General features: G+C 43.2%; 1 protein-coding gene across 3 annotated transcripts in view; it reads right to left on the minus strand.

The window, feature by feature from the left end:
* Positions 1-17,355, minus strand: part of LOC147019539 (MAP kinase-activated protein kinase 2-like) — an 87,968-nt gene that overhangs the window by 28,110 nt on the left and 42,503 nt on the right. For all 3 annotated transcript variants that reach the window (XM_085894098.1, XM_085894097.1, XM_085894099.1), the window contains exons 3-4: positions 7,488-7,552; positions 6,983-7,062 (exon numbers count right to left, since the gene is read on the minus strand). In XM_085894098.1, the coding sequence (XP_085750224.1) occupies positions 6,983-7,062; positions 7,488-7,552 (145 nt within the window). The remainder of the gene's footprint in view (positions 1-6,982; positions 7,063-7,487; positions 7,553-17,355) is intronic.

Raw genomic sequence — 17,355 nt, forward strand, 5'->3', positions numbered from 1 at the left:
CTATTGTTGAGGTCAAAAGGTCAGTGATGCAATATGCAAAACTTGTTCAAATTTCGAGAAAATCGAACAAAAAAAAATGACGATTTTAGAAATTTGACCTCAAGATGACCTTTGACCTCAAAATCAATAGGCTTCTCAGTTGAGACCACCTCTACAGCTTAGTAAAGCTTCATGACGATCGATTTAAAATTGTGACAATTAAGTAGATGTAGATGTGACAATTAAGTAGATCAAGTAGATGACAAGCAGACAGACAGAATAACAAAATCGAATGAACAATATACTTGAAAAATCTTCGATTTTGCAAGTAACAGAGACAGACAGACAGACAGACAAAGGTGAAAACAACCTCCATCCCTTTCGGTGGCAGAGGTAATTATTTTAACAATGCAACTATCACAGAAAATGGTAATATGAACCAAAATAATAGTTATGAAAGAGAATACATATTTCTCAATTGCAAAAGTTTAAAAGTTTACCAAAAAACCACATTGCTGGCAATTTTATTGAATACGCATGTGAAGACTTTTGTTATGCCTCATCGAATGAGCTGCATGGGAAGATGAGGCAGCACATCCATCATGATTCATGTCAAAAGAGTAATTAGATGACTGCATCACATTAATACGGGACTTTTGAAATGACGTATGAATGCCAACGAGGCCTTGTGCACATGCGCTGTGCATGCGTTTTCAGCGACCGACTTCTGGTAGCATGGGCACTTTTACACTGCCATCACGAGGACAAAACCTATAATTTAAATACTCTTTTCAACATAATTTTCAGCATTTAAACAAAAAAGTGGAAATTTCAAAATGGTTCACCATAATTGTCGTGTTCCTGGATGCAAATCGGACTAACGGAAATACAGGAAATACGAGAAATATCCGTGGATGATAGGTGTTTGGTTCCTACAATTTCCTGTTAATACAAGCGAGCAACGGTGTGCATGCACACCACCTTTTAGCACAATAGATGCAAAAATCTAGTACAATTTCTCTTGTGGCTCTGGAACAAACCAAATAAATATATATAAATGTTGTTTGTCTTTCGGCTGCTCCCTTTCGGGGTCGCCACAGCGGATCATCCGTTATGATCCGCATACTGATTTGGCATAGGTTTTACGCCAGATGCCCTTCCTGACGCAACCCTGGTCGCCTCTTACGACACAGGGATAAGGATTGGGTTTCGCCATGATTCGGGGCTGCCTTACACCCTCTCATAGCTCGGCCCAGTGCAGAGACCCCGTCCTCAAGCGATCCTCCAACCCAAGCCTCCGAGTAGCCGGATTACAGGCGCACGCCACTACGCCCGGTAAATAAATATATATAAATATATACTGTATATATAAATATACATACATAAATATATACTGTATATATACTGTATAATGTATATATAAATATACATATATAAATATATACTGTATATATAAATATATATATATATACTGTATATATAAACATACATAAAAAAAAAAAAATATATATATATATATATATATATATATATATATATATATATATATATATATATATATATATATATATATATATATATATATATATATATATATATATATATTGTGACGTCCACAGAACTTGAACAGTCCCGCCAACGTAGAATGAGCCGAAACGATGGAGGCGGTTTATTTTTTATAACCCAAAGATGGCGGTTTTAATCGCTCCACAGCAAACGGGACGAGGAAGGTGGCACAAGTCGCTTTTCACTGAGTTAATAATGTTTATTTCTCTAACCAGAAATAATAATAAGACTCGGCAAGAGGAGGGATCCGGGGCGATTCGACGGGATGGTGGTGTGGGTTCGGGCGTGGGGAAAACACAAACAATTCCAATGGATATACAAATCTCAAACCCTCTAAGGCGCCAGGTACACACACACACACACACACACACACACACACACACACACACACACACACACACACACACACACACACACACACACACACACACACACACACACACACACACACACACACACACACACACAACGTAGCTGGTCCTGGTGGTCAGGCTGGCCCATGGTGTAGACGCAACAGTCCCTGGATTGGCGTCGGATGAGCTGGCGTTGCACTCGTCAGGGGCAGGAGACACCGTGGTGCTGTCGACCTCCTGGTGTCGGCCCAAGTCCGCTCACAGCCGCCAGGGAGCCAGCTCTGGCGCCAAGTTGCGAGCAGGAGAGGGAGGCAGGTCCGCCCGCCGTTCGACCCCGTACTCCGAGCCAGCAGAACCCCAGAGCCAACCGAGGTGAGGCACGAGGCACAGCAAGGCCACGAGACACGATGAATCCAGGAACGAACCAGCGCAACAATCGAGCACGCTCTGAGCCCAACAGCCTCCACCAAAACGGTTTTTCTTTATCAATCTTCTTCTTCCACCCCTTTTCCCCGAACAGAACCTTTTTATGCTCGAGTCCTCGTCACTTCCAATCAAGCCGTTTTATTGGCCCTCCGCCGTCGCCTTCCGCCAATCGTGATCACGGGGCGGAGCCATCCGCAGCACTGTCCTGTGACGTCACGGCAAGCCTCCAGGGAATACTAAAAGGGTTTACGCAGACACACTTACCCTAACCCGTTTCCCTATCTAATTACGTGACAATTATCATTTCCCCCTTGAAGAAATGGACATTTACTAGACAACTTATCACCACTGAATTGCTACTTATTCCATCGAGATCCTGGTACACTCGAACAGCATGGCATACCTAATTAAACATCCTAATTACCCTTTGAATGCATACCCCCCCTCAGACGTAACACTGCCCCCTCCTCTGGTACCGCAGCTCCTGCAAGGTATATCACAGGCGCTACCGTACCAGCCTTAACACTTACTGACTCACACCTAATTAACCTAATGAAATAAAGTAGGAGGGGCAATGGGCAGCGAGCCGCAGCTAATTTACCTATCCTGCTTAATGTACTACCCCCTTATGGCCTTATCCTCGCCTAAACAATCATTCATTTTTTATTTTTTATTTTTTTTTAATCACATGAGAGCATTGAGCGAAGTTGCACTCCATCCTCTGGATCATCGCTCTTGTCTAACACTCTTCCAGTGATCTGGGGAGGGGAAAGAAAAGGTTCCACAAAAACACAACACTTATACTTTACATTCCTACTCTAAGCCTTAACGACACTATTCACGGGATATTTACACTTGACCGCATCCCCCAGTGGATGCTAATAGACCCAGCGTTACCTGGGGAGCCAATTTTCAAATTTGCTTGCCCCAAAATTATGCGGACATCATGCCCTTGCTGCACATGTCAAGTTGTGCGGGATCGAGTGGGACTCACACATCTTCACAACACTCACACCATGGTCATCATCACATTTCTCGGTCATGGTCCCCATTTTAATGATGCAGGCTGAATCCCATCATGGCCGTGGGGTGGGTTACCACAAGATGATGGGGGCATCTCAGGTGCAACCATGCCCACAGGTAAGCTTTAGTCCAACCCAGACGTTTCTCCGCCCTGCTCCCTTTGATTCCCACCCCCCTGGTAGCCATCAGCTCTAACCCCGTACAACACACTGGAAGGGGTCTCACTGGCTTCTCTGGCCTTCCTGGGTCGCCAAGGTCCTACCCGCCTTGGTCGCCCAACCAGACCCTCTCCCAGTTGCCTCCAGACACTGTCACCATTAGCCACCAGGGGTGAATCTCCTTGAAGGGGGTCACAATTCCCACTCACCGTGAGCTTCAGCAATCCCTGCGGACAAGCACATCATCCCCACCCACAAAACCCACATGACTCCCCCCACCCCATCAGCCTTACATGTGACACCTGCATTTCTAACACTTCACCGACCATGACCTTCCCTGTTACCACACCATGTCCAATAAAAAAATCAATGTGTGCACCATACATTTCACTTCTTAACTTAAAACAACTCACCCAGCACTTCTCACCCGATCCACGCACCAGCCATTGGACAGCCTCTCGTGCCCGCTTTGTTACCAATTACCCACAGACACACTTACTCTAACCCGTCTCCCTATCTAATTACGTGACAATTATCATTTCCCCCTTGAAGAAATGGACATTTACTAGACAACTTATCACCACTGAATTGCTACTTATTACATCGAGATCCTGGTACACTCGAACAGCATGGCATACCTAATTAAACATCCTAATTACCCTTTGAATGCATACCCCCCCTCAGACGTAACAATATATATGCTATATATATAAATACATATATATATATATATATATATATATATATATATATATATAAATATATATAAATTTCTACTGTTTATATAAATATATAGATAAATATATATTGTATATATAAATATATACTGTATACGAGGTGTGTTCAAAAAGTATCCAACCTTAATTTTTCGTGTGTAAACAAATTAAGCTAGGGAGGCGTGGTTTGGTGCACGTATGTAGACGATCCTAATTCGTATGTGGGAATATTTTCCCGCTTGCAGAAGCTGTCAGTCGTCGACAGACCGCCGATGAGTGAGGAAGTGTAAGTGAGCGCCATCGGATTTTCGTTTTTGACAAAATGACGAAAAAAACTTGAACAACACTACTGCATCAAATTTTGTGTTAAGCTTGGCGATTCCCAAGTGGAAACTATCCGCAAGATTCAACAGGCCTCCGAGAACGAAGCAATGGGCACCACACAGATAAAAGAGTGGTACAACCGCTTCAAAGATGGTCGCACATCAGTGGAAAGTGAAGCACGTTCTGGTAGGCCCTCAACATCCCGAAATGAGATCGTCATTGACCAAGTGAGGACCTGCTGATGCAGGATCGTCGATTCACGATCAGAGAACTTGCAGACGAGGCAGGCGTCAGCATTGGATCCGTTCATTCCATCGTGTCTGAGGATTTGGGCTTAAGGAGAATCTCAGCGAAGTTCGTGCCAAAGCTGCTAACGATCGAGCAGAAGCAACTCTGTTTGGAGATCACACAGGACATGCTGGAGACTGAACAGCGATCCCAACTTCAACACAGTGACCACTGGCGAGGAGACCACAGTGATCGTCATTTTGTCAAAAACGCGAAAGAGGAAAAAGAAAAAGCGAAAGGAGAGAGGAAAAAGCAAAGGGCGAGAGAAGCGAGCAAGAAGCGGGTGTCTGACCTGCACCGAGGAGACAATTCGTCCTTCCCAGTGCTTCGGCAAGCACCATATATACAGGGTGTCCCCAAAAAAATGTACTCACATTTTGGCTCCTCATAACTCATTGAATTTTTCATTTATTTTCAGATCAAATTGACCATAAGAATGGCAGAAGTACGACTAGGTTTTGAAGAAAGAAAATTTATCATAACGTGCTACTGGAAGCACGAAAACATCATGGACGTGCAAAGACAATTTAGAAGACATTTACACAAAGATCCACCAGCACGACGCACCATTGCTCGCATCCGAGATAAGTTTGAAACAGATGGAACTGTGCATGACGTCCATAAGGAGCGTTCAGGAAGACCACGGTCATCAACCACCCCCGCAAAGGAAAATCAATTGCTGGAAACCCTCCACCGATCCCCACAGAAATCTGTACGACAAATGGCTCATGAGACAGGAATCCCAAAATCAAGCGACCATCGCATTTTGAAGCGAATTGATTGGAAAAGTTACATTCTAAAATTAATCCACGCTCTAAATGAAGACGATCCTGACCGGAAAGCTGAATTTTGTGAGTGGTACCTGTGCAAATGTGAAGAAGATGCAGCATTTCCACCCAAAATTGGGTTGCGATGAGGCCAGCTTCAAGTTAAATGGCTCAATTTACCGACACAATTGCACCTACTGGGCTCCTGAAAATCCGCATGTTACTATGGAACACCATTTAAACTTACCAGGGGTTAGTGTGTGGTGTGAGATATCAGCATTGGGCATCCTAGGGCCGCTCATTTTTGACCAAACTGTCACTGGGGATGTTTACTTGAACTTGCTGTAGGAATCTGTCGGTTCACGTGTCGAAGAGATATTTGGTGACGAAGAGATTTACTTTCAGCAAGATGGAGCACCTCCCCACTACCACCGTGATGTAAGGGCCTATCTCGAAGCAACTTTTCTGAACAGATGGATTGGGCGAAGAGGTAGTGTTGAATTCCCTGTGCGTTCCCCAGACCTCACTCCAATGGACTTCTTTTTATGGGGATATCTTAAAGATAAGGTTTACGGCTCAAAACCAGCAACAGTTGATGAGCTGAAAGACAATGTCTTGCAGTTCCAAATGAAATGATTCGTAACGCTGTTGAATCCATTGGTCCGCGTTATCGGCTGTGTTTGGAACGTGATGGTCGTCAGTTTGAACATTTGTAAACATGCATTTATCCATTAATCTTGTTTCTAAATCAATAAACAACGCATTTATTATCATTTAAAGAGTGAGTACATTTTTTTGCGACACCCTGTGTGTGTGTATATATATATATATATATATATATATATATATATATATATATATATATATATATATATATATACATATATATATACATATATATATATATATACAAACATACACACACATATACATATATAAATATACATATACATATATGACAGCCCTCATAGCTTCCCCACCGACCCCCAACATGATTCATTGTAAAAGTTTATTTTGAACTTACCCCATGCATTCACAAGCCCCAAAATACGACTTGCCCATTGGTATTCAAAAGCACCTAAATCAGATACGGTGTCTCTCACCAACTTTTTTGTTGTGCAGAGGCACACCCCTTTCTTGCAGGTACTTTTTCCAAGTATTTACAGCTTCTTTTAGAAGCTTTGTGAGCTATTTTATGGAACAATCCTTACCTCACACGCACAACAGAGGTTCGCATGCTCCGAAAATCACCATTTCTCGGGGTTTCTGCGTGTGCACGCTGAGCATTCTGGGGTGGATTACGTCATTTCAAAAGTCCCGTATTGAAGTTTGTTGACCAAATTGAAAAAGCACCATTAAAGCCTTTACAGCATCAAATGTACCTTAACGTCTCTGTGTGCAATATTCATAGAATGCAGGAACTGAATTGCTTTCCCAATGTCTCTCATTATCTCTGATGCTTCTGCACACAAAAGTTGTTTTCAAATCATCAATATCACAAGTACAAACATCATCATTAAAGAATAGATTGTTATTAAAAGTTTAACAATGCTATATTCATTTATTATTATTACACAAAAACAAAAAAAAAATTTAGCAGCAAGTTTTAAGCAACATCTCCTTGAACCATTTATTTATTTTTAACCCATTAATCTTACCCATTCCTCGGTTACCACATAACAAGCTCTTCTCATTTTTCAAAAGGCATCAAAACATTTTCTGTTTTTTCTTTCTTGGCATCGACTTTTTCATCATTAAAAACTTGCATTTTCAGGGGAAAAAATTATCCTGGAACTAATCTATCCTGAGATACTTCACCAAAAATATACATTATCTCTAAGCATTTGATTTGCCAATGGTAGGGTCACACAACCTTCGTAATCATACCTCGCTCGGTGAACGCTTGGTCTCCTCGATCCTGAATTCTGTTGAAAAGCTCTCCTCCTTCCATACTTCAAAAACAAAAAACAAAAAATAAAGAACAAACAGCTTTCAACACTCGGGCTAAAGTCGGTCATTCAAAACTTTTATTTTATATTTTAAGACAATGTTATAGAGGGAAATGTACCAGATGGTCGACAAATTATTGGCATTTTCAGTGGTATCGACTGAAAAGTTTAATGTGGATGTACATAAAGTAATAATGGAGTCAGCATATGAGGGAAATGGATTTGTCAGGAACCACATGCTCATTGTACAGTAACCACCATTTTTTTGATGCACACTTGTTTCACCCGGCGGGCGAAATTACTCACTATAATAAAACACGGCATCTCGTCGATCGAGTTACACAATTCCACAACTTTCACCCTCTACGACACGAGCGTTTGTGAACTTCGTGTAAAGACGAGTCTTGATTTCCCCCATCCCCCTCCCCAGGGTAATCACATGGATTCAAGTAATCCACGATGAGCTGTGAGCGTGGGATGTAGTTACACATTGATGTTGATCTGGAAACTCGAGAGAAATTGTGATCTTCAGAAGTTTCATGGAGAAATACAACAAGGACAACACTTGTATGGAAAGTTGCATGATACTGCATGTACCCTTGGGTGCCTACATCAAGTCCTCATGACAAAATTGCGCTAAAAGGATGTTGTGTCAAATGAAAAGATCATGCACCATGCTTGATACAGAGAGTTGGTCCAACTGAAGCGGTTACTCAACTCGGGTTACAATCCCGGACGAGTCGCCACTCTGCCACAGGAAGTCAGGGAAGGAATTTGGAATTTGTTCAAGGTGCCAGCGATAGCTCGCCAACTCTTTGCAAAGTACACCATGGAATGTTTGACATTCACCAACAAAAAACAGAAGGGACACCCAGTTTAATGGCCATCCGAGGGACAGCACACACACTGATGAATCTCCCTGCCTGTGAAACACCGGAATGACGGTTTATAGCGGAATGATGGACTGCAGAGGCGATTAATTGTCATGAAAGTGGGGTAAGTGCAGGCACAGGTGAGTGTATGTAGTGGTGAGAATGGGGTGAGTGTAGGCATGATGTGGAGGTGCAGTGAGAGAAGGCAGCGAGGACAGTGAGGCGAGGGCAGGCTGTGTTGAGGCCGAGGCGAGGGCAGGCTGTGTTGAGGCCGAGGCGAGGGCAGGCTGTGTTGAGGCCGAGGCGAGGGCAGGCTGTGTTGAGGCCGAGGCGAGGGCAGGCTGTGTTGAGGCCGAGGCGAGGGCAGGCTGTGTTGAGGCCGAGGCGAGGGCAGGCTGTGTTGAGGCCGAGGCGAGGGCAGGCTGTGTTGAGGCCGAGGCGAGGGCAGGCTGTGTTGAGGCCGAGGCGAGGGCAGGCTGTGTTGAGGCCGAGGCGAGGGCAGGCTGTGTTGAGGCCGAGGCGAGGGCAGGCTGTGTTGAGGCCGAGGCGAGGGCAGGCTGTGTTGAGGCCGAGGCGAGGGCAGGCTGTGTTGAGGCCGAGGCGAGGGCAGGCTGTGTTGAGGCAGAGGCGAGGGCAGGCTGTGTTGAGGCAGAGGCGAGGGCAGGCTGTGTTGAGGCCGAGGCGAGGGCAGGCTGTGTTGAGGCAGAGGCGAGGGCAGGCTGTGTTGAGGCAGAGGCGAGGGCAGGCTGTGTTGAGGCAGAGGCGAGGGCAGGCTGTGTTGAGGCAGAGGCGAGGGCAGGCTGTGTTGAGGCAGAGGCGAGGGCAGGCTGTGTTGAGGCAGAGGCGAGGGCAGGCTGTGTTGAGGCAGAGGCGAGGGCAGGCTGTGTTGAGGCAGAGGCGAGGGCAGGCTGTGTTGAGGCAGAGGCGAGGGCAGGCTGTGTTGAGGCAGAGGCGAGGGCAGGCTGTGTTGAGGCAGAGGCGAGGGCAGGCTGTGTTGAGGCAGAGGCGAGGGCAGGCTGTGTTGAGGCAGAGGCGAGGGCAGGCTGTGTTGAGGCAGAGGCGAGGGCAGGCTGTGTTGAGGCAGAGGCGAGGGCAGGCTGTGTTGAGGCAGAGGCGAAGGCAGGCTGTGTTGAGGCCGAGGCGAGGGCAGGCTGTGTTGAGGCAGAGGCGAGGGCAGGCTGTGTTGAGGCAGAGGCGAGGGCAGGCTGTGTTGAGGCAGAGGCGAGGGCAGGCTGTGTTGAGGCAGAGGCGAGGGCAGGCTGTGTTGAAGCAGAGGCGAGGGCCGGCTGTGCTGAGGCTGAGGCGAGGGCAGGCTGTGCTGAGGCAGAGGCGAGGGCAGGCTGTGTTGAGGCAGAGGCGAGGGCAGGCTGTGTTGAGGCAGAGGCGAGGGCAGGCTGTTTTGAGGCAGAGGCGAGGGCAGGCTGTGTTGAGGCAGAGGCGAGGGCAGGCTGTGTTGAGGCAGAGGCGAGGGCAGGCTGTGTTGAGGCAGAGGCAAGGGCAGGCTGTGTTGAGGCAGAGGCGAGGGCAGGCTGTGTTGAGGCCGAGGCGAGGGCAGGCTGTGTTGAGGCAGAGGCGAGGGCAGGCTGTGTTGAGGCAGAGGCGAGGGCAGGCTGTGTTGAGGCAGAGGCGAGGGCAGGCTGTGTTGAGGCAGAGGCGAGGGCAGGCTGTGTTGAGTCAGAGGCGAGGGCAGGCTGTGTTGAAGCAGAGACGAGGGCTGGCTGTGCTGAGGCTGAGGCATCGCTTTTGGAATAGTACTGTCCACTCCCCCCTTCCCCTCCCTCCCTCCTCGCACAATCATGGCCCGTTTTGGCTGAGTCCACATTTAAGTTCAATTTATTTTCTTCATAAAACAATTTTTATTTATTTTGGGTTGCGTGCAACAGGCAAGCTAACTTCCTTGTGTAGGAATAACCTTAATTGCTTAGGCAGTTTTTATGTTTGGTTTGGCAACAGTTCAACATTGTTTTTGGAGGGAAAGAGGAAGATGAAGAGGAAGACGAAGAAGTACAATTTGGTGATCCCTGATGTGGTACTTTATCGATGCATTCTGGCATCTTTTCCAGTCTTGGTAGTTCAGAAAACGCTCGAGAATAAAAGGTATGACTTTTTTAAACCTTATGCTGAGAGGATAATATCGAGTGAGGATATATCACTTTGTATACCTTTGAGACACATTTTGTACACATTTATACAACCGTACTCCATGATAATAAAAAAGGATTTCTAGTCAACAAAGTATGGTGAATGAGTACAACACCATACATTGGCAATCAAATCAAAATGCTCACAAATATTTATGAAACTGAAAAACGAAAATCAAACTAATTTTAGGAAAGCCAAATTTAAAGTTGGTGATGTAAGAATTCAAACCGAAATCTCATTTTAAAGAAGGTTATACCAGAAGTTGGACAAGCAAGATATTGTAAATTTGTGACATTTTAGACAGCGTTCCCTGGCTTAACAAGTTGCATGATTTGGATGGAGAAGGTATTTAAAGGTAAATTGTCAACATGGGTTACAGAAACCAAAACTAGCTTTAGTTACATTTAACAATTGTGCTTAAAGTAAAGGCCAAATTTAAAGAGCAAGTGATTGACAGAAAGAAGATACTACACACTGTAGCAAATGAGAATCTGCTTTGCCCGAGGCCTCGGCAGCATGAAAGGTGAAACCCCAAATGACAGCATTGGTTTTCCTTTGTTTAAGGGCAAAACATTCCTCATTCTAAAATGTAAATTTAATTCAATATTTTATCATGAATAGATTGTTATACTTGAAGGGGGCGAATAAATTTTCCAAAACTTAAATCAGCATCTGTTTTTTTGACTAGTGCTGGGAGGGTGAGTGTTCTGGAGAATTTTCCTCATTGATGAGCTTCGGTCGAGATCGGCATGGTCAAGTGGAGCAAACCTGAGGCCCAATCACATATTGAACGAAAAAAAGGACAGAAATTCCCAGATAAAGATGATTTAATTAACTGATGGGATGGCCTAGACCGAAACGTACACACCCTCGCCTCAATGCTGTCTCGTCTGGGTTGGAATCCCGACCCAGCTATAAACTGTCATCCCCATGTTTCACAGGCTGGGTGATTCAGCAATGTGTGTGCCATCCCTCGGATGGACTTTAAACAGGATGTCCCATCGGCTGACATTAGTTGGTGGATGATAAAGATCCCACGGTGTCCTTCGCAAAGAGTGGGTGAGCTAATCGCTGGCACCATGAACACATTACAAATTCCAAAATTCCTGCCGAACCTTGCATTCCCTGCGTTTCAAGGGAATTAAGTGCAAAAGGGATCATCCCAAGGGGATCACTACACCCCTCAGCTGGGTATGCAGATTATTAGTAGTAGTATATAATGAATAAACGAGTTTTCCTTTTACGTTTTACCTGTGGAGTGCCCACGGGGATGCGTGCCGGTGGAACAAGTGGTCCATATTCATGCCTTCCTCAAGTGTGTGTGTGTGTGTGTGTGTGTGTGTGTGTGTGTGTGTGTGTGTGTGTGTGTGTGTGTTTCCCCCCCCCCCAGGTTTTCTAATGCAGCCAGTTATACTGTCATAGCACAAAAAAATACAAGATTGTCAAGGCGAGGGTCAGTCTGACTCGGCAGAAAGTTAAAACGATGGGTTTTATCTACAGAATTTTGACAAAAACATGTCAACCAACGTGGGAGGAAAAGTAAAGCTTATATTTCAAGTGTAAGCCTTTCTTTAAAGCAAAGAGAGCAGTTATCTTGGAGCCCTCTCTTATCCCACCCACCAAAGAGCTAATGCCCGAAATGTAAGCATTACTTTGCTTTACAAGACAGTTAGCACACCTTTGGCAACTTTCTTTTGATAAAAAACCTGTCGTAATATGAGCTGGGTTTTTGGAGTTTTCATTTCTGTAAGACTGAGCCATATAAGCAGCCTACACTGATAAGCAATCCACAAAGGACTTTGTACTACAAGAAAAAAAAGGTTAAAAACAAAAATTGAGTGCACTCAAATCTAAACATTTTGCCTTGATAATAATAAATGAGACTAAGCCATGTTGGCAATGCAAAACAGCTCCTTTTGGCAAGAAAAACTGGCAAGCTGTAACAAGGCCAAACAAAAGTTGCTGTTTTTTAAAATTTGAACAGAACTGAAAGATGTCAGTTGGTAACTTTTTAAAAAGTTTTTTTTTTGACAGCAATCTTTTAATAGACATCAGCCTACCTCGAAGGCCCATGGATTCATGCCATACCTCAACAAAACAGGAAAATCTGACCACAAGTAATCTTTCCCTGTTCCCCACTTCATACTGTACCTCCACTTATGCTTACCTGTTTGCCTCCACCTGTCCTCACCTCATATTAAAGCGTTTACCATCTGGTCCGCAGCTGTCACGTCGTGGTTATTCTTTGTCAGGGATTCTTATTATCCAAAAACGTAATCTGCACAAACTGTGGCTAACAATGGTGCAAAGGATTTAGTGCTTTAATTCACATCAATTGAACACTATAGAGGTGAGAGTGCACTCTACTCCCTCCTCTCTCTCCCCCCCCCCCAAAAAAGTGGGGTTAAGTTAAGTACTATGTTCACTCCATCTGGCTGCTTGCCCATAAACTTCAGTTTATGATGAATGAACAACTTCATTTCAATTGACTGTTGTATTTTGAACACGAATCAGAACGCAAGTCGGAAAATGAACCCGACGTTTTACAGTAACTTGGCTCTGAATTTGTCCCGATCATAAATGCGCAGAGAGGAGTGAAATAATATTTTTACTCTGTTTGCCTGTCTGGCAGTCAAAGTTGAAAATCATTCCAAACAGGAAACTTACTGTTTTAACGATGTCATAAAGGACACAAACAACAGGTACGAATAACTAATTTACCATGTTAAATGAGGTGATGAAAAGACGCTAAAATATGTATCAATAGCAAAAAAAAAAAAGATGCCGAAAAAAGTTTTTCGACAACCTTTAAAATCTTAATTTTATTCCAAAATAATTATAAACTTGAATACTGTAGAGCACAAGTCACCTTTTTGGCACTTTTAAAATACTTCCATTTATTTAGCAGTACTTGGAAAAAAATATTATGGCAATTTACACCATCTTGACCAATCAAATTTTCCGCTCGCAGACCCCGTCCATGTCAGTGTTTCTCAAGACTGGGTGCGATAAGGTGCTCCATGAACTCTCTTTTTGTTACAAGGGTGTATGTGACAATGATAGCACATCAAACACGACCCGTGTGTAAGTGTGTTGACATAAGCACGCTGAATGGGGGCAGAAATGATTACAGGTCAGGATTGACGATGACACGAGATGGTGGTTTTAGTTTTTGATAAAATTACCATAGAGGATGATCAAAACAGTTGGCAGCACAATGATGATTGGTAAGACTACTAATGATACAGTAGTGATGAAAAGATATTGGCACCCTTGCACTTTTTTTCAGATTAATCAATTTTCTCAAAAAATAAGTTGAAATTTACAAGACTATTAGGTCTTCACAATTCTTCATTTCACTTAACTGCTAATATTATAGAACCTTTGTTTTTGATTCAGAACTTAATATACCCTTTTAAATCAGACAAATAAAAAGAAATGGTATTGACCAAATTATTGACACCCCAGACTTAAGCCATGAATGAGCTTCCTCCACCTCTCTACTGGCAGTTTGGCCCACTCTTCTTGTTCAAACTGCTCCAGTTCTCCCAGATTTGAAGGGTGCCTTCAACAAAATGTTGTTTTCAGATCTCCCTGTGACAGGTGTTCAATGGGATTTAGATCTGAACTCATTGCTGGCCATTTCAGAACAGTTAAGTGTTTTGTCTTGAACCATTCCTGGGTGCTTTTTGAAGTGCGATTGGTGTCATGATATGCTTCACCAAAAAAGGTAGAATTTGGTCACAACTGTCCACATGACATTCTCCCAGAAGGATTTTGGCTTGTTCAGATGTGTTTTAACTCCAGTCGAGCTTTCTTTTGTCTCTCTCTCTCAGCAGTGGAGTCTTCCTGGGTCTCCTATCATAAACCCCCTTTCATTGAGTTGGCGACGGATGGTGCGAGTTGAAATTGTCTTACCTTGTGTCTGAAGGTCACCTTGAATATGTTTGGCAGTTGATCGAGCTGTTTTCTCCACCATTCGAACAATCCTTCGCTGCAATCTTCGATCAAGTTTTCTCTTGCGGCCACGTCCAGGAAGGTTAGCTACAGTGCCTTAAACTTCCTGATCACATTGTGTCTGGTGGGCACGAGAATATCAAGGTCTCTGGAGATGGACTTTTCGCCTTGAGATTGTCCATGCTTGGCTACAATCTTGTGTCTGACCTCCTCAGATAATTCTCTGGTTTTCTTTCTTTTCCTCCATGCTCATTGTTGTACACACAGTGACAGAAAACAGCAGAATGACTCCTTTTCTCCATTCAAACTTGATGAATGAGTGATTTTTATATTGCAGGCATCTGAAACTCACCGCAGGTGAGTTAAATTCCAAAGTAAAGGAGAATCACCTGCTTGAAATCTAATTATTTCTCACAACTTCTAAATGGTGCCAATAATATTGTCCGGGCCATTTTAGGATTTCTGTGTGGAATAAGCTCAGATTTCGTTATTTTTTCAGCTTTTTTTGTTTTGTACCACTGTAAACCAAAGAAATACATTTGTGGATTCCAAAATATTTTTTTAATTTCAACAATTTTCTGGGAGAAATGGTGAATTCATTGAAAAAAAGTGCAAGGGTGACAATATTTTTGGCCACGACTGTATAATCTAATATATAAAATAAAAATCAATTTCTTTGGGATTTATTTAACCACAAAGCGATTTCACAAATACTGTATAACAAACCATTAAACCGAAGTCCAAAGTATTAACTGATCAGGGAAAGTCGAAAAAAAATCCACAGCCATTTCATCTTAAATGGTCTCACTTCACCTGGCCTCTGAGCTTTGTGACAATTGACTGGTGTGTCCACCCCCCATACTTTACTGAAATGAGGAAGATGAAGAAGAAAATAAAATGTTAAATGAAAAGCTGGTGAGTTATCAATAATAAATCACAAAGACATTATAAATGATTTAAATTCAAGGATAGGCAAGGATATGAATCACGGCTTGTAGCTAATGGGGTTGGGAAGGGAGGTGAGAATGGACTTCGTTGTTGGGAACTGAATGCCTAACATGGGTTGTGCATTACCAACACATGGTTTCAATGAGACAACCAAGATCTTGGCAATGGTATCAACTTGATCTTTTCATCACAAGGAGTGATCTGACAAATCTGCTTCACATCCATAGCGTCGAGTAACATAGAACCAACTGCAATTCTAACTATTCTCTTGTCTGCAGCAAAGTTGGGCTGTAGTATAGAAAATTATATGGGGTAAGCAGTTTTATGTTGATACTGTATCGAGTTTTATGTTGGTGCTGTTGAGATGTCAGATGCACATCAACAGCACCAACATAAAACGAGATATCTGCAACCACAAGCCGATTGACCGCCGAGAGTTAGCCTCCCTCGGCGATCGCCTACGGCTTATCCTTGGCCCCTGATCCAATGATGGCACATTTTGTTTGGACGGCCATATGACCTTGACCTTCAACATTTAGCGATAGAGTGTTAATGAAAAAAAAAAATGTCCCATCTACAATCTAACCATAAAACTAAACATCATGAAAATCAGAGGAAAATTATTCAAATTATGATCAAAAGTGTGTTTATGTTATACAGCTCAGAAATTGGGAGTGTTGAGAGTGCTGGAAGAAAAGAAAATATAATAATAATAATAAAAAAATCCAAATGGTGGTTTAGTAGTACTCCTCGGGGTCTAAGGAACTCTGTGGTTCCACAAAAATTGTGGGCACTAATTGTAGAAAACAAACCCCACAACAGCTATAAGCCTCCCACTATCGGCTGATTGTACAGGTGGAGGCTTTATAAAAAATAAACTCAAAAATGCCAGCAAGTCTGCGAAGCGAACAAACAAGCTATTCCAGACAGAATTTCCAGCAAATGTACAGCAAGTATGGTATCTCTTGAGTGCAAACATTTACACTGTAATTCTATCAACATTAGGTTCCAAGAAGGATCAACCAGAGGATTATTTCGAAAAAGATTCCAAAGAAACTCTTGCTGTTATGAAAGAAAGGCATGTAGCCCATTATAGTACTGTACTGAGAAATCAACTGATAAAACATGACAAGAGCTTAAAATAGCTTGAAGCAAAGCACGGCTCATTGCAAGATGACAAGCAAATCTCTACTAAATAGGTTTGCATATATTTGGGTCAAACATTGCATATATTTCAGAAAGTATTCACACCCCTCGATTTTTGTCACATTTTGTTGTGTTACAGCCTGAATATAAAATGGATTACATTAAAAAAAACTTGTCACTGATCTACACAAAATACCCGATTAATGATAAAGTGAAAACATGTTTTTAGAAATTTTTACAAATTAATTAAAAATGAAAAGCTGAAATGTTTTGCATCAATAAGTATTCAACCCCCTGAGTCAATACTTTGTCGAAGAGCCTTTGGCAGTGATTACAGCTTTGAGTCTTTTTGGGTATGTCTATCAGCTTTGCACATCTGCATTTGTGAAGTTTTTCCCATTCTTCCTTGCAGATTTGCTCAAGCTCTGTCAAGTTGGATGGGGAGTGTCTGTGAACAGTGAACTTCAAGTCTTTCCATAGATTCTCAATGGGATTCAAGTCTGGGCTTTGGCTGACCACTCAAGGACTTTCACGTTCTTGTTCTGAAGCCATTCCAGTGTTGCTTTGGGGTCATTATCATAATGAAACATGGCCCCAAATAAGCACAAGACCAGTGCCGGAGTTGCATCAACTGCCAAGAGGAAGACAAAGTGATGAGCCTGAGCGACAAAGTGGAGCTGCTGGACCGGCTGTCGAGAGAACAGTGTGGCCTCTGTGGGCAGACTGTAAGGAGTAAATGAA

Source organism: Eptatretus burgeri, chromosome 9 (genome assembly GCF_056783735.1).
Source record: "Eptatretus burgeri isolate ZD-2024b chromosome 9, Ebu_testis_v1, whole genome shotgun sequence".
Classification (NCBI taxonomy): domain Eukaryota; kingdom Metazoa; phylum Chordata; class Myxini; order Myxiniformes; family Myxinidae; genus Eptatretus; species Eptatretus burgeri.